This window comes from Pimephales promelas, chromosome 23 (genome assembly GCF_988280905.1).
Source record: "Pimephales promelas chromosome 23, fPimPro1.hap1.1, whole genome shotgun sequence".
NCBI lineage: Eukaryota > Metazoa > Chordata > Actinopteri > Cypriniformes > Leuciscidae > Pimephales > Pimephales promelas.
The window spans coordinates 10,230,180-10,252,420 of NC_142791.1; the positions used below are offsets into that span (position 1 = coordinate 10,230,180).

The following is a 22,241-nucleotide window of genomic DNA, read 5'->3' on the forward strand; positions in this document are numbered from 1 at the left end:
CTCACACACACACACACACACGCACTCTATGGACTGTATCAGCCCTCATCTGAACGTGGGTTCCGATCAACTGCATCGAGGATACAGTTTGGAATTACAAGTAAGCTTTCTCTTCAGTTTTAAGAAAATGTTCATTATTTCTCATGCATTTATCAAAATGCATGAGCTTGAACAGGCGCAACTTTCTTAATTTCGTTTAGTTTATTATTATTGTAGCCTACTATAGCCTACTACTACGACTGCCATTATTACTACTAGCCTAATACTACTATCTAAATACGTTTATGCTACTAAATCTCGAATATAAAGCTGAGTATTATTTAAACACCATAAATCTCAAGCAACTGCAAAGGAGTCTTCTATATTGGATCACAAGTGTTGTCCATAAATACGTTTTTGGGTAGCCTTACAGTATATCAAATTGCAGTGTTCATATTTAAGTTGTAATTTTTAAAAGTTCTGAATAACACAGGAATATGTCAGCTTTCCTAAAATGTCTAAACTGGAATATTGGTTTAATCTGGTTTTTATGGCAATCATGTTTATGGCTCTCGTGCATAATCAGAATATGGCCATATGTTTCCATTAATGGGTTATCTTGAATATTCTTGCATTTCAGTGAATATTATTGTAATTCAGTGATATTCTAATGTAAGCACAGTCAGTGTCAGCATATCATGATGCCGGTATCTTACAGTATCAACTGTCTTCTCATCTCAGAAATGGTGGGTTTTGAAGGAATAAAAAGAAAGCACCTGCTCTCCTGTGCCTCCTCTCAAAGATATATTTTTCTCCTCACTTCATTCTCCATTACAATGTTCAAAATAATGGAAATTGCTCCCCCCCCCCCACCCCCTAACTTAAGGGAAATCAATATGTGGTTGTGGGGTTTACGCGAGGCAAGCAATCACTTTTCCACACATGAAAGAAGAGCGTTATGCTCATCTGGTCAGGGCTTTTGTTAGCCGGAGCTTTTATTGACAAGATTAACTTTGACAGGAGAGACTTTTATAAGATCGATCTCTTCAGAAAACCAGATCTGGCCAAATCTTTCTTTCTAAAAAGTAAAATACTTGCCTACTTGTTTCCTCTTGATCTTTGTTTGTAAGATTTCAGACATGTGGATTCCTAGAATGTCTTTGGAGTGACACCTGATATGTTGAGAAAGTTATTCACAGGTAAAGTCTCCAATCATGGTATACTTAAACTGTTGTAATCCCACACTTCTAAATTAAAGGTTAAATTTCTAAGAAATTACCAGGTGCTATTCTGAACTCCATTTGACCCATTGATTATCATTTAGAAGGGCTTTTGTAGTAACAGTTACTTCAGTTCAATCCATAATTCAGTGCTTTACTTTTGAGGAAGCAACTTATTATATGAATCAAAAGTTCAATGCATAAGTGAGAAGGCAATTATTTGCTTTTGAGAGAGGATAGATGGCTTTTTTATGGAAGTAATGATTTTGGAATATTGAGTGTAAACTCATGGACTGCTGGATGCTGCAGGGTGTTATTTAGTTTTTGGGGGGCATCAGAGGGTCACAGACTTTCTTTCTGACTTTAAACAATTTGTCTGGAATAGTTATGGGATACTTAGTTGGTCTGAAGTTACCCCTAGGGTGAGAAAAAGGGTTGGGAAAACAACCAATATTTTATTTTTTTATATAAAACTATTTTATCATTCTCCAAATTTCAGTTGGCTATGCCCTTGAATCACAAATGAGCCCTAAGCAGTTGTTTGCCAAGATCTGGCGCCCCGAAGTCGAATCTAGAGCACCATAATATCTCCCATGACAATCTCAAAATGGATGTGAAGGAGTAAAGAGTCATCAAAGCATGTGGAAAACATGTAAATTGTAGAATTATAGCCTTGTTTGTTTTTTTAAAGCTGATTTTAAAGTAGGCCATTTTGTATGCCTTATTGTCTGTGTAATTTTTCAGTTTTTTTATAATACAGTCTTAAAATAAGTGTTCTTTATTGGTATCTGGTTCTATGAAGAACCTTTGAAAGTCTCATGACATGGTTTTTCTTTGGGGTTCACTTATAATAATGTCAATATTATACGTGTATTAACATTATTATCTAAAAGTGATCCGGCTCCTTTATGGCTGATCGCGGTGCAATAATATAAAATTATTTGTCGATGTTCTCATGCCATGATCCCTTTAACATGGAAACTTTCCATTGCACAAAAGGAACTTCAGATTAGAACATCATCAAGTCATTACTGTAAAAACAGACTTTATTTTTAAGAGTGTTGGACCCCATTAGTTCACTAGTTAGAGCATTTTGTGATGATTAGATTAGATAGTGAGAGCATTTTGTGCTTATAAAACTTTTTATTTATTTTTGAAATGACCGATCGTTTCGCTAGATAAGACTCTTATTCATCGTCTGGTGTCGTTTAAAGGCCTTTGAAGCTGCACCGAAACTGTCATTTGGACCTTGAAACTGTTGGGGTCCATTGAAGTCCATTATATGGAGAAAAATCCTGTAATGTTTTCATCAAAAATCTTAATTTCTTTTCTACTGAAGAAAGAAAGACATGGACATCTTGCATGACATGGGGGTGAGTAAATTATCAGCAAACGTTTTTTTTTCAAGTGAACTACTCAATTAAAGGGATGGTTTAATTTTTTTCACCCAAAGATTTTAATTTGCTGTTAATTTCCTGATCCTCAGGCCATCCTCTTGGTGATTTACCGTGTATAATGCAAGTCAATGGGTCAGTTTAAGAGTAAAAAAAAACCTATAAAGGCAACACAAAATTAATACACGTGGTTCCTGATGATTCATTGGTCTTATTACATTTAGCTGGCGCTTTTATCCAAAGTGACTTACAATTGCTGTATATGTCAGAGGTCACGCGTCTCTGGAGCAACTAGGGGTTAAGTGTCTTGCTCAGGGACACATTGGTGTCTTACAGTGGATTCGAACCCGAGTCTCACACCAAAGGCATGTGTCTTATCCACTGCGCCATCACCACTCCTGCCTTATCTTATGGTCTTATGGTCTGTGCAAGAAACTGAACATTATTTACAATATTATTATTACCTGTAATCCAATAATTTAATGTAGAGCAGCCAATTAATATCCAATAATAATCTGTTAATTATTGGCAAATGTTCCTGAGCGCGTTCACAGCAGTCTGGAGCGCAATCTTTCTGTTGCATAATGTTGGGAACTCAACATTCAAATGTTGGGAATCTGTAAAAAGTCAATCTTCCCAATTGAGATCTTGCAAGCGAACGCAATTATCATTTAATACAGGTTGCGGCATTCAGGATAAGCAAGTGTTTACCACATTGATGAACAATACAACACGCACATTGGGTCAACTACACTTTTAACAAAACCAGTAGAAACACTCTTCAAAATATCTACTTTTTTGGTTTCACAGAATGAAGAAAATAATAGAGGTTTGAATTTGAAATTACACGACTTACATGACATCATTTTCATTTTTGGATGAACTATCCCTTTAAGATCTCTGTCAGGTGCCAGGAGCTTTCCAAACGAGAGCATGGTCCGAATGGATGACCTCACCTCCTTCTGTCATTAAAATCTCCTTATTATGACCTACAATCATTTTGCAGTGTCTAGATTAATAAGGTCAGTATTAGGTAAGGTTGGCGTCAGATGGTCCCAGATCAGCACTAAAAAGATGTCTACCACAGTATGCCTCTTTCTCCTTCAGGCATATATAGTTGTGAATTTTTGCCTCTTTTGACACAGAGCGGTGCCAGATTTATCTCTCCTATTGTCTGTCTCATTCTATACCCCTCCCAACCTCCCTCTCCTTTTTCCAAAATCAAAATGTCACAGAATACATCAGTTTGCACAAAGAATGTCACTCTACGACAAACCCAAAATGTCACAGCGATGAATTCTTGCATGATTGATTGACTTGTGAAAGATACATTTTTTTAGGGTTTATTTTTTCTTGTGATAATTCTATTAGGAAAAAATCATTATCACAAATATAAATATTAAGGTCTCTCAAGACTTCAGACCTCATCTAGTTTGGAGTGTCTCTAATGAATGTTGGAAACCAATAACCATACTCGCACTGATATTCCTCTTCAGATGAAGGCTACGGAAGTGGATCCGGGGTTATTCACTGACAGCTACTGCAAAGTGTGCAGCGCTCAGCTTATCTCTGAGTCACAGAGAGTCGCCCACTATGAGGTGAGTAACACACACACTCACATTCTAACAAAGCATAAACATTTACTGATAGCTGTTAATTTGATCCGCTGTCAATAATTTTCTACGGTCTGCTGCGCACTTTCTAAAAGAGAGCTGATAAGTAGGTTAATTAGATTTTTGTAGCTAATATTCATATGCAATTAAAAAGGGCCATGCATTTCAACCGCCATCAATCATAGTATGTAAATAAATTTCGGTTTTGATAATATCAAGCTAGAAATGCGAGCAGATTCACACAAAGCCTTATGCAATGTGCCACAATCCAGCCCCAATGAAAAATCATAAATGAGATGAGATCAGAAGTGCATCTATATCCCAATTATTTCTCCTAGATAACAGTGAGATTAAATGACGATTAACTGGAGATTTTGGTGCAAGTCTCCTCTTGATTTTTCTCTTGAGAAGTAGACTGGTAAGTTTCACAGCTGTGCTGCTGATTTTTGTGGAAATCCAGATTTTTTTTCCCCCATTTTTGTTTGACATATATTAAGAAAAAAAAAACAAACAAACATATATTTGAAATATACATATTTTGCAACATAAATGTCTTTACTGTGACTTTTGATCAATTTATTTCATCCCTGCTGAATAAAAGTGTTAATTTCTTAAAAAAAAAAAAAAAACTACTGAAATTCAACTTTTGAATGGTAGAGTATATTACCATTTATACATAGAAATTATTTTGTGGTCATTATTTATAGAGCCAGATCAATTTATCGGCAGGCCGATATTATCGGCCGATATTAGGCATTTTACAAACTATCGGTATCGGTATCGGTTATAATGGCCGATAAATGAATATTTAAAAATTAAACAAAAACGGACAAAACACGCTTCAACCATGTCATGAGTGTTGGAGTTGTATAGTTTGTCCAACAAAGGGCACTCTACACCGTCCCTGTTGGCAACACTCGTGTATAACGCGCCACACGTCCGGTTGCAGGCAGCTTATAAGGCAATGTAGGGACTGATTATTATTTTATTTATCAGTTATACTTTAATATATATATAGTTATAGTTATATATAGTTATTTTAGTTAAAACTCATAAATGACTACAAAAAACTAATGTTAGGGAAATCTGTTAATGTTTTCTTGCGCGTTTCTGAAAAAAAAAACAAAATCGGCCGATATATCGCAATATCGGATTTTAAAACCAACAAATGTTTTATCGGTATCGCCCTTCAAAATCCTTTATCGGTCGGGCTCTAAATTATTTAATTGCTAGGCTATGTCTAAAGAACATTTAAATTAGTTCTAGATCAACTGTGCTTTGGTAATAACCTCAATAAATCCACTTGAACCAGCACTGAAGTCACGTGACTACACAAAATGCATAAACGACACATGGATCACTAGCAGTGCATTTTCAGCTTTCTTTCTTCATAAAACCCTCCACTTTTTCCCCAGCAGCTCGCTATAGGAGTCACACTATTGCTGGAAATTTCAGAGCTATTTCCAAGTCAGATAATTACATAGAATTGAATATTTGCGTTTGTGATTTGTCAGCGGTTTGTCAGTGGTCAATGAAATCTCAGTGGTTCTCTGAAACACCCAGCTGTTCTCAGCCAGCTCAAGTGTCGACCACATGGCTCCATTTCCCCAGGAGACGAGAGCGACATGCAAATTTAAGAGGCAATAATTAAGAAATCTCTGTTCATGGCTGAGGGTAATGACATATGATGCAAGAAGAACATAACGCATCTAAATCAACCACTCACTGAGTTTCCCATCAGGCCGATGCACCCGATAAGACTGCAAAGACAAAAACCACTGGGCTATTCAAGCAGAATATTCTCTCAATTTTGGGCAAACAACTATATCATATATCAAATATCAAGATTAAGGAGCCGCAGCTGGTCCAGGGGCCTGGATGATTGCTGTGCAATATAAAGGCTAGCACATTTAATTCCTCAGGTTGTTTGGTGAAACGGTGTAAGGTGAAAGGAGCGAATGAGAAACCAGCTGTTTGCTTGTTATCCCAAACTAGAGTCTGGTCTCGTCTGTAATATAATGTCTCTCATGTTTAAATGATGAGGCTTTTGACATGAGAAGTTCAGGTTTTATCTGACCTTCTTGTTGCCTGGCTAGGTCATGGAGGACTGCTGTTGATACATGGATCGGCTTTATGACTGAATGAAAGATCGTATTTAGAGATTACCAACACATGTTTCACAGTTCTAGAGGTAGATGGGAAAAAATATGTTTCTACAAACTTCTAGTCAATTCGATTCCTCAAGGAACAGTGACTTTTCTGATTGCCACATCTTTCTTTGTGATTACTGTAGTTTTTCAACTAAACACATTCTACAAAAGCCGTAACAATCTCACGTTAGGTCTGGATTGGTTTGTATGTTATTGATAAAATGAATAGAAACGAATTGCACTAACAAAACCCTCCGGGTGCAAATGTATCGTGAAACGAACTGCATGTTCCCCATTACAACTGAGTGACACGTCTGATCAACAGCACTTTTGAGCAGACAAGAAAATAAATCTTTTTTTTTTTCTCACAGAATTCAGAAAACAAAGCCCTGAGCTGTAGGCTTGTTATTGTCAGCCGGTTGGTGCTATAATGAGGATGCTAGAAGTTTGCTGGAGACGGAGCGATGAGGCCGTGTGGTCATGCATTTAATGAGACCGATCCCAGTGTCGCCACCACCCCGCTGAGGAGAGCCTAGCTTACTAGAACGAACAAAGTCTGCGCTATAGCCTTAGCAGCTTCGCTTATTTAAGAGAACAGACAGTTAGGATCAATGCCAAACATTTGTCAGAACATTTGTGCATAAAGATGCCACAGCATCCCAGTTAGGCGGAACTGGGATGCGGTGGCTTTTTTATGCACCCTGGGTAAATGCAGACACGATCCAAGTGATTCAGTGTTTTTTTTTTGCATCAAAGGGCTGAATTGATCAGATAAGCAAGAGGAGAAGGAACAGGTGAGGGAACGACTCAGGGCTGACTGATGGGATCAAGAGTATCCCGGGTCAATTAGCACCTCGCTGCTATACATTAAAGCCTTTCACAGTGGTGAAAATGTGCTCTAGCGAATGGGAACAGTGGAATACATGGTCTGCTTGACTAAATGCATACTTAAGTAGCATTTGCATAATGACTGAAACAGTTACTTTGAGGTTTAAAAGGAACAGTGCAACCTAAAATGTCATGGCATCTAAACCTGTATAAGCGTCTTTCTTCTGTGGACCATAAATGGAGAAGTTAGCACAATATTCAAGCTGGCGTTGTTCGTACAAAGAGCCTAAAAAGCAACATTAAAGTATATTGCGTCTTGAAGAATTATCTCATGAAGCATTTCAAATGACTTCAAGTTACTGAATTTACTAAAGTCATTTATTGTAAGTACAAAACACCATATATTTGAGGATTCAAATATATACAGCTAAAAATTATCTAGAGAAAAGAAAACATTTCGCAGAATGTTGTTTTCCATACGATGAAGATGAATATGAGCCAAAAAACATCATAAAGTAGTTCGAATCAGCATCTGGAGTAAATTTGAGGGGGGAAAAAAGACTAGATGGATTTTTTTGAGGGCTTACAATTTTTAATTAAATCAATTTTGAAATAAATATGTTTTTAAAAAGTACATTTACTGATTTTATTGTGAATATTGTTTCCTTCTGCTCTATAAAAATAGAAAATCATGAGATTAATTATAATTATTTATTCAACTGACAGCCTTAAAGAGTAAGAAATAACAACCAAATCTTGTTTGTTTTTTTTAAAGTTTTAAACATTTAAAGCTACACTGTTTAACTCTTTTAGTTTATTTTTAGCTAAAAACACTTAGTTCATTAAAAAATGTATATGCTCATTAATGTACATTTACTTCGTTCAAGTAATAAAGTATTCTTGTGAGTGTATAATATGCCATTGAAAATACATACGGGTAAGGGGTTCTAATGTCGGTCGCCATGTTGCCCCATCCATCTTGAAAGTACATTAGCCAAAGAGGGACATACCCGCAGTGGTGGAAAGAGTACTGAAAAAACATACTCAAGTAAAAGTACCATTTCATTCCAATAAATGTAGTGTGAGTAGAGTAAAAAGTACTTGTCCAAAAAACTACTTGAGTAAGAGTAAAAAAGTAGCTTATTTAAAAGTACTCAAGAGTAGTGAGTAGTGAGTACTGAGGTGTGGATTCTACCCCTTATAATAACCACTGTGCACTACAATTTATAAATTAAAAAAAAATTGCACATACTGTAATTCACATTATATTTTGTTGTTTGTAAGAGAGATTGAAGAATATCTATCATCAATCTTTTTAAAATGCATCAAATCAGTACACTCATCACCATTTAAATCATATTATTTGGGGGGGGGGGGGGGGAGCATTTAAAATTCGGGCGAAAAACCACTGGGCCTGAGCATGCTATTGTTGCACATAAAATATCAATATTCATAACTGTGCAAAGAATTCAAAAACCTTTAGAAACTCATATGATAGTTCAGCATCACACACCAAGAGATGGGTTAAATAGAGAGATTAAAAAATACCCAATTTCTCTCCAAAACGGTACCAATGTTAGTGTTTTGATAAATGAGAATCACTAATATTATCATATTACCTCAACTAATGCACTGAAAAAGGCTAAGATAGTGAGCTAACACTAATTACACACTTTAATTCCATGCTATTAAATATGTTACAATTTAAACGTAAATGCACATTGTAGAAGGGTGGCATCATCCCTTACATTTTACACGGCTACATTTACTCACATTGTAATGCTGATAATATAATTTGTAAGGAAAATTGTGCATTAAATAGGGAAGTTATATCCAGGAAACTTTTACAAAAGAAACAAACAAACACACTTTGTCTCTGAAGTCTCGGCGAAGCTGTTTTATCAGCAGCATCCACAAAAAAAAAAAGTTCAACATGAACAATGTTTTTTGCGGAAGTCTTGCGGAAGTGCACTTGCCAAATGAAGACGGATCGTATAATGGATCACTCAAAAAACGTTTATTAACGAGCTGTGCTAATTTCTTATTAAGAAATGCAGTTTAAGTTAACGACATGCACTGATTCTGAATCTGGCGGCATGGCGAGCGCGAGACGCGGCAGTGCACAGATCGTGACGCGCGTCTCTATATAGTGAAGTAAATGGGAGCGGGAATTCACCGCATTATAAACTCGTCACGCAATTCCCCCAACCTCAGACCAAATAGGCCATGTAGACAGGACAGTCTATATAAATATCATATTAAGCAGAAATGTGAAATGTACCTTAGCATATTAGAGGAAGACGCTGATATCTGGATTGAATTGATGCGTGATAAATGAACTTCCACAGCAGTCCAGAGTAACAGCAGGAATAGGCGGTTAAAGTTTTCTATGCTTAATTTGAATTGATGACAGTCACGAGACCGATTACTCGATCCAATCACGTTGATGGATAAAAATAAAATTAAAACAAGTAACGAGTAACGGCCACAAACAGAAGAAAAATAGCGGAGAAAAAGTACCGATACATCACTTAAAATATACTCAAGTAAAAGTAAAATTACACAATTTTAAACTTACTCAAAAAAGTACAATTTCTGAAAAAAACTACTTAATTACAGTAACGTGAGTATTTGTAATTCGTTACTTTACACCCCTGCATACCCGTTAATTCAAGATTCGCCTTTCGCGTTTATGTTTGAGTTAACACTCATGGACGAGGTCGAGCTGGAAGCCATGTTAATCTTGGACTACATTGGCCACTGTAGGAGTTAAAACGAAATCGGAATTGAGAGGAACAGAAACTAATATTCACTGGATGGTCATTATCTCTTCACCGCTAGATGGGGGTAAAAATCACACAGTGTAGCTTTAACATTACTGTAAAATTGGATAGAAGATACGCTGTCAACTTAATATAAAGTAAATATCCTCAGATAATATTTTTATTTATTTTGAGTATTGTGTCAATGTAAAAGACAATTCTTTAATTTCGTAAACAACACATTTTGTCATTTACATTCATGAAAAGACCTGCAAAATCTCTCATGTGCTCCAGATAAAAGAAAGTAATACAGGTTTAGGATGACCTGAGGTTTCATTATTGTGTGAACTATTTCTTTGATGTCTGATTATTCATCTTTCTGCCTTTTAGATTTCCAAAAATCATTCATCTTGCAGACACCATAACTGCTACAAAACGTTTTAGTTTATGGTGGCTTTTATGGACATTTACCATTTTGGGGCAGATTTCTTAATAATGGATTGAAGAACCCTCTGGTGCCTCTTCACTGCTCATATGTCTGGGCATTCATCTGCTACACAACAATCAATACGGACCTTTATCCACCCACCAGAGAAATCATTCAGAGGGGCACATCAAGCTTTGAGAAATGAAAGCTGTAGTACATAATCTTGTTCCTGTAGCCCTGATGAGAATTGTTTGGGTCGGGTCTGACGTTGCTTTCCTTGATAATCAATGGCGAGCTGTTTCTTTTTTGTCTACACTGGAATGAAACTGGCTATTTTATATCTCATTTTCTTGCAGAGTCGAAAGCATGCAAACAAAGTTCGCCTGTATTACATGTTACACCCAGTGGATGGTGGATGTCCTGCAAAGAAACTTCGGACAGACAATGTAAGTGAAGAAATACGCCTACATATGGCTTTTTTAATGTACATGCATTGGGACTGATAGAGAATTTGTTGCTAGTTATGCTTTTTGAATTTGACTGGAAAAAAAAAAAAAAAAATATATATATATATATATATATATATATATATACTAGCACCAATTCCAAGCCACTTTCCTTCTAAAAAATTGAAGCTGGCAGTTTCATTACTCCATTGAGGAGCCCATGTAGCTATCAGGAAAAACGGTTTTATGTCCACAACATATTGATTGACATGGATGACCTGCTCGTCTAAGCATATTACTTCTGCCCAGTCCCGCGTCTCTCACATTTCAGGCTATCATTGGGGTTTAGTGATTAAGTGGATCTTTTAGAAGTACGAAGAATGACCCAATATATTTTGTAACAACTTTCACATGACAAGGTTATGTCACACATGGCTTGTGAATGTCTGGGGTTTGGACTGCTACAGGTTTCATGACTGCTATAAAACTAGTTGAGGTGTTGCTAATTTTGAATTGATATATTGGGCATATTTGTGCAAGCATTGTTCTTGAGTGACTTTCTTATCAAAGCAAATTACATAAAAAAAAAACAAAAAAAAAACAAATCTGTGACAGACTTGCATGATTTGTTTCCTCTACAAAATATTTTACAAAATTGTATTTATATATTGACAGGAATTCGCTTGTAGAACAAAGTCTGTTTCAGACTTTCAAACAGACTAAAAAGTCTATTTTAATTTAAAATAACAGAATAAAATAACCCCCACAGACACAACTATAAAGCATCTAGAAACATTTGAGTCTCTGCTCAATTTTCTTTGGTTCATCTCACTCTCATAATGCGAGTTAGACACAGGTTTCTTTTGTCTTTTCACTGCTAGCAATATTAAAGAATTTGCTTGAAATTAATAATAGAGATGCTTGCTCCATTGTTTTCAATCAAGGTCAATATTTAAATGGACATTGACGGTTTAGCTGGACATTGGTGAGGTCTTTTCCCTCGGGAGAGTAAATAAAGACATTATGGCGTGTCAGCAGAGGAATAACAAGAAACAGAATGAGTGGACACAGATCAATGCCCTGCGGAGGGAAGACAGACCCCAGTTCAAGCTCAAGGGTTATAGAACAATTACAGCTCAGAAAGTCAATCGGGTTCTCATTATTTAATGCTTAATGTATGGAGCATTAAAAAAAAAATGTAGGTCACTCATCATCATGTCTTTTTTCAGAAATTTAGATTAAGATTGTCTTACCACAAATGACATCTCATTGATTGTATTAAGATACTTTTTGAAGTTTGACAGACATGGTCACTATAGACTGTTGTTATATTGCATACTGATTCTTCAAACACTTCTTTTGTATTATACAAAATAACAGTATACAGGTTTAAAATGACATGATTGTAACTAAAATTGACATAACTATTCCTTATAGAACTTGAAGCTAAAATAGGTTTCTCACATTTTGATTTTTTGACATCTTCAAGTGCAAGGTGTCATCTTTTTTTTTTTTTTTTTTAGAAAAAGATTAGCCTTCAAAAAATTACAGTTATTGACCGTTATTGTGTGGTGATTTTGTAAATAGAATTTAAATAGACAAAATAAATTTACCTATTTTTATTTAGAAAAAAAGCCAACAACTAGCCTCTGCTCTGTAGTATTTTTTATTTATTAAAGTGTAGTCTTTTCTATTTATTGGACGGACAGACAGATAGATAGATGCATCTTAAGCAACAATTTTCTTTTACCGAAAGTTTCGATTTGACTTCCACAACAGTGTTTAGAGACAAATTTCAGTCAAGATGAGAAACTCAAGAGTGGTTGCATCAGTTCAGGAAGTAGAATATATGCTACACCGTTTTTAGAAGTTTTTAAATTACTTCCCCACAGCGCGACCCACATCTGCCAATTTGACAGCCAAATTTCATATCTTCCTCTTAAAGTTATGATAGAACACATTTGCTTCATAAATCATTCTGTTCTCCATTATTATTAACTGAAGATGAAACACGGTCCCGGTTAAAGGATATCAGAGAATGTGTCTGTCTCTGTGTCGTCCCAGGGCAGTGCGGAGGGAGACGTGGACAAGAACAAATGCTGCACGCTGTGCAATATGTCGTTCACTTCAGCGGTAGTGGCCCAGTCACACTACCAGGGCAAGATCCATGCCAAGAGACTACGGCTACTGCTGGGGGAACCACCTGCCATCACATCTAAAGGTAGAGGTCTAAGATCAGCTCCACACTGACTAGATCACCATAATAATGAAGCCCAAGCTGTTCCTGGATCAGTATTCATACTCAAATGTGTTTTACACATATGACGTCTTAAGCAGTCAGTGGGGAAGTGACCTGTTTAGCCATGGACAGACTCTGAATATTAGATAATGAGGCAATTTGTTATTGAGAAGAACTTAGATAGATAGATAGATAGATAGATAGATAGATAGATAGATAGATAGATAGATAGATAGATAGATAGATAGATAGATAGATAGATAGATAGATAGATAGATAGATAGATAGATAGATAGATAGATAGATAGATAGATAGATAGATAGATAGATAGATAGATAGATAGATAGATAGAATACCTCTTGGATCAGCACACACATTTTCAGAAAATGTAACATTAATGATGAAGTTGACAAGTGAGTTTCACAAGTTTGCAGAATATTGCAGTATACTTGGATGTCATGTTTTTCATTCACCCAAATGTGAGTGCATTAGGCATATCAGAGGTTTGTGTTCTCGAGACTGTCGCTTGTAGCATGTTTATGAAAAGAGCAGGGCCTTTAGCAGGGACAACACATCACTGACTCACTTAGCATGCATAATTGCGCGTGGCCAAGGTACCTGAGGGTGCGAAAGAACACAACAAAGAAACAAATGGAAAGAGCTTAGAAACAATCCAAAATGACAGCTGGATGTGCAGAAACAGATGAAGTAGGAGTGTAGGAGTTATTGACAAAAGACAGGAACCTCTTGATGTTGTTATGTTTTATCCAAAGTCCATTCGCAAGACTAGACTTGACATTTTCTGCAAAAAACGTGAGCTATGCCTGTTTTATCATCCACATCAGGCGGCAATCCTATGTCCAATCACTAAGTAATAAGAAAGTAATAGCGCACCGCTCATCAACAAGTCTCATGATTTAATGTGCTTTTATGTCCACAGCACAAATGGTGCGGGACGAGTTGCGTGCTGATTTTTTAAAGTGTTTGTTCAAATAGCAAGCCTCACTAAGCAACACCATTAAAAAACTTTTAGAAACCATAATAGGGTTCAAGAAACTGTCCTTTTGTTGTTTGTTCAGCAGTCATAGTAGAGGCTCAGCATTATTCAGTTACATTTGGACGGTTGCTATACGGCTGCTTCCACCGCCATAAAGGCCTTACAAGATGATGATTTTACATGTGTGGTGAAAAACTCAAATTTTGAGGCAGTTATGTTTATTTTTGAAAACATATTTCTTATAAGTAACTAACATTTGGGGTGTGACTGTGTGCAGTTTACGTTGCAGGACAAAACGTCCAAGTATATTTAACACAGACCTTACTTTAATCATAAACGGAAAACCCCAATTTTAAAGGGATACTCCACTTTTTTTTTGGAAATAGGCTCATTTTACAACCCCCTCCAGAGTTAAACAGTTGACTTTTACCGTTTTCGAATCCATTCAGCCGATTTTCTGATATTTAGAAGAATATCATTAACCAGACAGTTTCTGGTCTCATCTAAGTCAATGAGACCAGAAACTGTCTGGTTAATGATATTCTTCTAAATATCAGAAAATCGGCTGTTTTTGAAAACGGTGAAACTCAACTGTTTAACTCTGGGGGGGGGTTGTAAAATGAGCCTATTTCCAAAAAAAGTGGAGTATCCCTTTAAACCCCCATAAGAAAATCTCGAGGGATCCAGTGGCGAATTAGACTTCCGACTTCCCGGTTTTGACGTCACTCCTGCACCACTCTATAATGATAATGTGTAGACGAAATGGACATGGTCAAGGATGGAGATGAGGATACAATTTTATTAAATTACCTTTGAGTGTCATTGCCATTATTAAACCGGTCCACTGCAGATCTGTACAATTACTGTAATGCTAATTTGAACAAGATTATTAAAGCTCCAAATGATAACATAAAATTATGTTGATCTTTTGCACTTACACGCCTTTCCCATAAACAGAGACAGAATGTCAGAAGAAACTGTTCAAAAGCCAGTAAGAATTTTATAAACTTGCAATTGCGAGAGAAAAAAAAAAACATTTAAATGGCATATATATGTTAATATAACACAAAATACCAAATAGATATCAAGTTCTAATTCTCCAATTTTTATGTTGATAACATAAATTGCAATTGAAACATTTGTATGTTAAATTGTGAAAAAGAAAAGCTAAATATAACCATTTTCACTTGTGGTCTCAGACCACATTTGTCACGGTAGTGTTTCATATCACACTCTGATTATGTGTTATAATGAAAACAACCTTCCATTCAAACACCTCAGGGAACCTGAGACAGAAAGAAGAAGGAAAAAAGGAAAAAGAATGCTTCTATTATCGAGTTATGTTGACACCTTCTATAAATACACCTGTAGAGCTGCCAGGATCTATCTTCCATTTGAAAAACAGGAGAAGAGCCAAGACGCCCTATTTGTGCCATTCACCGTTCCTATTTTCTACATGTTATGACACAGGATCGCTGTCAGTGTAGTCTTACCGTTTACTATTACTGAGCATAATTAGCATCTTCTTAGTTTTGTAATAAAAATGCATTTCTTAAAAACAAACAGAGAAAACAGAAGCTTACACCTGCTAGTGCAAGACAAATGACCTCCCGTCTGTTTATGAAACAAATTGATCATATTAGTGTCATGTGATTCAGAATGCACCATATTAAGTCCCAGCCACAGGGGACATTGTGTTTTCCTAATTTGCGGCCTTTACCCATGAAATATTTCAAACTGACACGAGACTGTGCCCTATGCCTAGACAACAGAAAGACCAGAAGCAAAAGAAATGTCAATAGAATCACGTATGCATGTCTCCAAAATTCTAATATGTGTTATTAATGCTGTCACACACCTGTTGTTGTTACTCCGATATTGGTAAATAAAATGAGAAATGGATATAACATTTGAACTGTAAGACTGGCTGTTATAATAATATAATATAATAATTTGATCAACAGATATATGTTATGTATACATAACATACACATATATATTTGTTGATCAAACTATTTATTAATAGAGTCCAACAAGGATGAGATTTTTGCAACAAAAGAAAAATAAACAAAACATATTTGTAGTTTAAATCATTCGCAACATTCCCAACATAAGATTACAGCCAGCCTTACAGTTCAAATGTTATATCCATTTCTCATTTTATTTACCTACACAATCCAATCACGTTTGAGAGGGAAACAACAAATTGAGGGTTTCCGAGATTTTTCTTTTGTCCATTATTTTTTTTAGAAGTAACGGGTACTTACAGTTATGGACAGAAATGTAGTGGAGTAAAGAGTACAATATTTCCCTCTCAAAAGTACTTGAGTAAAGTCATGAGTACTCCCCCACTTTCACTTCACTTGTTGCTATTTTTTTTATAAAATATCATAAGGATAATAAACAATGCAGATTTATTTTTTGAGCCATCATATTTTGATCACTTTGATCATATTTACCAGGGATGCCAACAATTGTGACCACAACTGTGCATCTCCTGTATAAAGCTCAGTTTCTCTCTCAGTCATGGTGTTTTGTTTACACAAATAGTCTTTCTCTGTAGCCTGTTAAAGGGATAGTTCACTTTGACATTAATTTTTGGTATGTTTTAGCTTACCTCAAGGGCATCCAAGATGTAGGTGTCTTTGTTTCCTCAGTAGTTTCAATTTTGATAAATTTAGGTCAAACCGTTCTTGTCCATCAGTCATATAATGCAGGTCTATGGTCACCACCTCAAAGAACACTCACAGAGAAGTCCTAATTAAACATGATTTAATGACTCGTAAATGTAAGTACACGTTGATGGCCCAAGACACGAAATGAGCGGTTTGTGTGAGATAAATCGTTTTTACCTTACAAGAGGTGAAAACGATATAAATACTGTTCGTTTTCTCACACAAAATGCTCGTTTCGTGTCTTGGGCCATCAATGTGTACTTACATTTACGAGTCATTAAATCATGTTTAATTTGGACTTCTCTGTGCATGCTCTTTGAGGTGGTGACCATAGACCTCCATTATATGACTGGCAGACACGAACGGTTTGACCTAAAAATATCAAAATTGAAAATACTGTGGAAACAAAGACACCTACATCTTGGATTCCCTTGAGGTAAGCTAAAACATAGCAAAAATTCATTTCCAAGTGAACTATCCCTTACATGAACAGAGCACCAAGTATACTAAGTCTGTTTTGCCCTCTTGCAGAGGTGACAGCAAGTTCAGAGCATACGTTGACGGAAGATTCCCCGGGAAGTCCTTCCATACATGGCAGGCTCTCACACCGTTACTGCCAGATGTGCAAGGCCTGGTTCAACAACCCTGGCATGGCTAGACAGCACTATGAAGGCAAGAAGCACAAAAAAAATGCAGCCCAAGCTAACCTCCTCGCACAGCTGGGTAAAAGTCTGGAGGATGGAGATGAACTGAACGGTATGTTCGGATAGGAACAGACAAAACATGGGATCGTTCACCCAAATGTGAAAATTCTGTCATAAATTCTGTCTTTCATTCTGAGTTTTTCAAAGCAATTACAATAAATGAGGTCTAGAGCTTTAAAAAGGATCCAAAATGCCATTCAACTATTAAAAAAGTGACCTATGCCACTTTGTGTGCGCTATATTCCAAGTCTTTTGAAGCAATTCAATATCTTTGTGTAATGAACTAATCAAAAAATGTTTTTTTTAGTCGGCTATTTTCAGTAAATCGTTTGGTCTTAATTATTCTTTTACTGATTGACCTGGTCAGGAAAATTTCCAGTCGAATTTTTAAAAATTTCAGTCACACAAAGCTATCGTTTTATTTTTAGAAGTCTTGGAATAGCGGACCAGTTTTATGATTTGTATTTTATTTAAGCTTAAAAGCTGAAATTGTATTTCATGTAAGGGTGACTCCTTTTATGTTCTGTGGAAGAATGAAAGCCTTATAGGTTTGGAATGACATGAGGGTGATTAAAATATGACAGAATTTTCATTCTGGGCTGAACTGTCCCTTTAAAAAAGTACATTCAACTGTAATGATGTTTGTTTTCATCAATCTGTTTTAATGGCTCATGAATAACCCTGTCGTAAATGCCACCATTTAAGCACAGATATTATCTTAAGCCATTGACCATCCACTGTTTTACAGGTCTCAGTAGAAGCATTTTAATGGTCTTAGAGTCTTTTCACAAGCAGGCATTTCATTAACGATTTGCATTATTCAGCAGATAGCTAAAGAGTTTTCGTACAAGGCAGATATCAGTAGGTAATTAAAAGGCACGGCAAATAGTCTCCCCGAGCACAATATCTGTGCTCGCCAAACAAACCGTCAATGGCTGAAGTTGCAGACAGCAAAGCGTTGGTGAGTTGACGCGCAAAGGGACGAGAACCATTTCGTGGGAGGTGTTTACCAGCTGCCATTTAGCCAAATGTTGGATTTCTATTCATATTGAAGTGTCCTGTCCCTCATGTCAACGCTTGTGACTCATAGATATGACTCATTGCTGCAGTTTTCATTAAGGCTTCCCAGTACTGCACTCTCGGGATTGAAAACACTATTTTTGTGGTGTGCTTGCTATAGTGTGGTAAGTTTAAACTATTAGTCTTATGTAAATGTAGACTAGAATAGTATTTGACATGCTATTTCTACTCTCAAGCAATTGTCTGTTCAAAAGCCGTTAGTGGTGCTAACAGCAGGGGGCTGAATCAATGCTCAATAACAACGGAATCCCATTTTATGGCGTTTCAGTCTGACGTCCCACCTCACAGGAAGCCAGCGACTGATTTTTCGAGCTTCACATAAGCTTATAATTTACTGGTCTGTCCTAGTTAAAGGCGGAGAACAGGTTTGGTGTAGGAAGACGGAGCTGTGGGAGGATACGGCTTATCTGTGTATTTCACGGCCCCTTCTGTTGTGTTTTTAATCATTGCAAATATGCACAATGCCAAAGAAAAGCTTGGTTGCAAAGATGAGGCCAACTAAATGTATGACTTTGATTGAATATAGATCCGTGGTGATGAGGCTCCTTTTATTATCTGGCCCGATTGCTCGGATACACGGATAACAAAAGATTCCTCTTGTTTAAATTAAGGAGGTTGTTGCTTTTGGGCATATTGCATACATGTGATGTGACATATGTAAGGGTCATTTAACACCACCCATCTCTCCCCATGGTAAATCGCATCACACGCTAAATGGTTCCACGTGTATTGTCATGTATGGACATAAGCTTATGTTCATGTGTGAAGGAGGCACATGTATATATATATATATATATATATATATATATATATATATATACAGTATATATATATATATATATATATATATATATATATATATATATATATATATGGTTCATGCATAACCTGTTTACTGGAGCATGGATTCCTGCATTGCGTGCCTTTATATATGACTGAATGTCACAGAAGCAAGTCCACGTTATATTTTATACTGAAAAACAAAAGGAATGGTTGTATATTTTATTATTACATTAATATTAAATTGTTAAAGAAATGTAGATCTATTTATAGGACCATTCTAACATTATTACTTTGATAATTAAGCATTTTTGGTTTATTCTCATTAGTCTCATTATGGTATTGCATGTTTTTTTTTTTTTTTTTTTTTTAAAGAATACCGATGTGCTGTATTCAGGCTGTATGCTAATTTACCTCATGTAATTTATGTACTGTGAAGAGATGGTCATATGCTCATGATTCTAGCTGTTGGCGTTCGTCTAAATAAGTCATTGTATTTACCCTGAGAAGAGAAGATTTGAGGTCATTTGCTGTTGGTTTGTATGAAACAGCACAGTTAGTTCTAGTCTAATAGATGTGTATGTATTTATGTATGCTCTTAGGCCCGAAGCGGAGTCACACATGTGAGGTTTGCAGTGTTACGCTCAACTCCGTGGCACAATATCATGCACATCTGCAGGGCTCCAAACACCAGAACAAGTGAGTTTCAGCCACTGCATGTCATCTTGAAAAAAAAAAAAAAGACAAGAATCGAAAGGTAAACCTGCAGTGAACCTCATAATGTTAATGTGACAGGAAATACATCTCTAAAGTAATATCAAAACCAAATTTTAATAAAGAATAATAAGACTAGGCGAATAAGGTTGGCGAATGATTCAGTGACTCACACATAACACTCAAAAAGACACTCACTGGTAGTCACATTCTTGTGTAACAATTCAGAAAGTGCCACTGAAGGAATCAGTAAATGAATGAACAAATCTATTTGGTGAACAGGTTCAAAAGATTTGATTTATGCTTTTTTTCTATTTTCAAATTTCTTTAGTGTGCAATGTTGCTGATTGAGCATTTAAAAATGGTCTGCAAAATTATAAAGAACGCTCTATATCAGTAAGCACTGTTTCTGAACTCCCTGAAATGCCTCGATTGTAGTCTTGAGGATTCTTCTGGGAACAAAAATGTCACAATATTCTTCTTTTAAATAATTGCTGAAATTACTGAGATAAAAAAAAAGATTATCTCACAATTCAGACTTTTTCTCAGAATTGTATGATATTCTATTATTGCAAGTTATAAAGTAAAAATATCAAAAAACTAACAATTGCGAGTTATAAAGTCAGAATTGTGTGATATAAACAATTGCGTGATATAAACAGCGTGATTTTTTTCTTCATAACTGAACTTTATAACTCGCAATTGCGAGTTTATATCTTAATTATTAGAAAAAAGTCAGAGTTGCGAGAAAATAAGTCAGACTTGCGAGAAAATAAGTCAGACTTGCGAAAAAAAGTCAGAATTGCGAGAAAATAAGTCAGACTTGCAAGTGTAACCCCTCACACCCAGGTCCTACTCACCCCGCTCCGAGCAGGCCTCGAACCCGGGTTTCCGGCATGAGAGTCAGGCGCGCTAACAAGGAGGCTTACTTGCACAGCAACTACTAGCTGGCCTCCGTTACACAAGGAAAGTCATAATTGCGAGAAAATAAGTCAGACTTGCAAGAAAAGTTAGAATTGAGAGAAAATATGTCAGACTTGCAAGAAAAAATTCAGAATTGCGAGAAAATAAATCAGACTTGCGAGAAAAAAGTCAGAATTGCGAGAAAAAAGTCAGAACTGCGAGAAAAGTCAGACTTGCAAGAAAAGTCAGAATTGTGAGAAAAAAGTCAGACTTGCGAGAAAAAAGTCAGAATTGCGAGAAAATAAGTCAGACATGCAAGAAAAAAGTCAGAATTGCGAGAAAAAAGTCAGAATTGCGAGAAAATAAGTCAGACTTGCAAGAAAAAAGTCAGAATTGCGAGAAAATAAGTCAGACTTGCGAGAGAAAAGTCAGAATTGTGAGAAAATAAGTCAGACTTGCGAGAAAAAAGTCAGAATTGCGAGAAAATAAGTCAGACTTCCGAGAAAAAAGTCGGAATTGCGAGAAAAGTCAGAATTGCGAGAAAAAAAGTCAGAATTGGGAATTCTGAGAAGTGAACTCACAATTGTAAGAAAAAAGTGAGATAAAGAGTTGCAATTATCTTTTAAATAGTTTTGTTATTTTCCATACTAATTATTTTATTAGCTTCCATACCCGACACACAAAAAAGGGACGAGGTCGAGTTGAGGTTTGATAGTGTGCTGAAACTGGCGGTTATGGTAAGGGAATTTCTGAAACACTCTCGAAGCAGTTGATCAATCACAACACACTGTTCCAACCAATCAATCAGAGCACCTTTTTGGATGGAGGGGCTTCATAGAGATGGGAACTAAACAGAGTGTTACAGACAGACTGGGGAAAGGGGTGCTGCGATAAATCCCATTAGTATACCCCAAAAACAAAATCAAGACTTTGTAAAATGGCATAATACTGTCAGTCCAAATGGTGAGAAGCAAAATCTCCACCACAAAAAAATGTTCAGCATTCAAAGACGTCATAAATGTAGTTGCTATTGTTATTAATTAACTGACATGTAATCATTGTAATGTGGACACTGTAAAATGCTACAATATGGAAGTGCGCAAGACCAGTACTCATTACAACAAGCACGAGGTGTTAACTTGCATTGTGTTCATGCGAGAGAAGTTAATGGAGTGTTGTATACGCGATCAATATCTGCTCTGAATCAATATTCCGCCTGACTGGACCATGTCCTCGCGGTACCGTACAGGACACAGTTTCCATGGGAAGGCTGCATCGGAGCAGGCAAGGTCAGAGCATACCGTGCTGGGATGCATGGAATGTTAATTA

At 36.3% G+C, this 22,241-nt stretch overlaps 1 protein-coding gene across 5 annotated transcripts in view; it reads left to right on the plus strand.

The window, feature by feature from the left end:
* Positions 1-22,241, plus strand: part of zmat4b (zinc finger, matrin-type 4b) — a 28,027-nt gene continuing 5,786 nt past the window's right edge. Inside the window, exons 1-7 of one of the 5 annotated variants that reach the window (XM_089126243.1) lie at positions 20-100; positions 2,414-2,572; positions 4,090-4,191; positions 10,730-10,819; positions 12,884-13,040; positions 17,263-17,487; positions 19,898-19,994. In XM_089126243.1, coding sequence (XP_088982369.1) covers positions 2,549-2,572; positions 4,090-4,191; positions 10,730-10,819; positions 12,884-13,040; positions 17,263-17,487; positions 19,898-19,994 — 695 coding nt within the window. In that variant the 5' untranslated portion in view covers positions 20-100; positions 2,414-2,548. Of the gene's footprint in view, positions 101-1,074; positions 1,179-2,413; positions 2,573-4,089; positions 4,192-10,729; positions 10,820-12,883; positions 13,041-17,262; positions 17,488-19,897; positions 19,995-22,241 lie in introns of those variants that run through there. The other 4 variants (XM_089126242.1, XM_039675789.2, XM_089126244.1 and 1 more) reach the window with 4 other exon arrangements.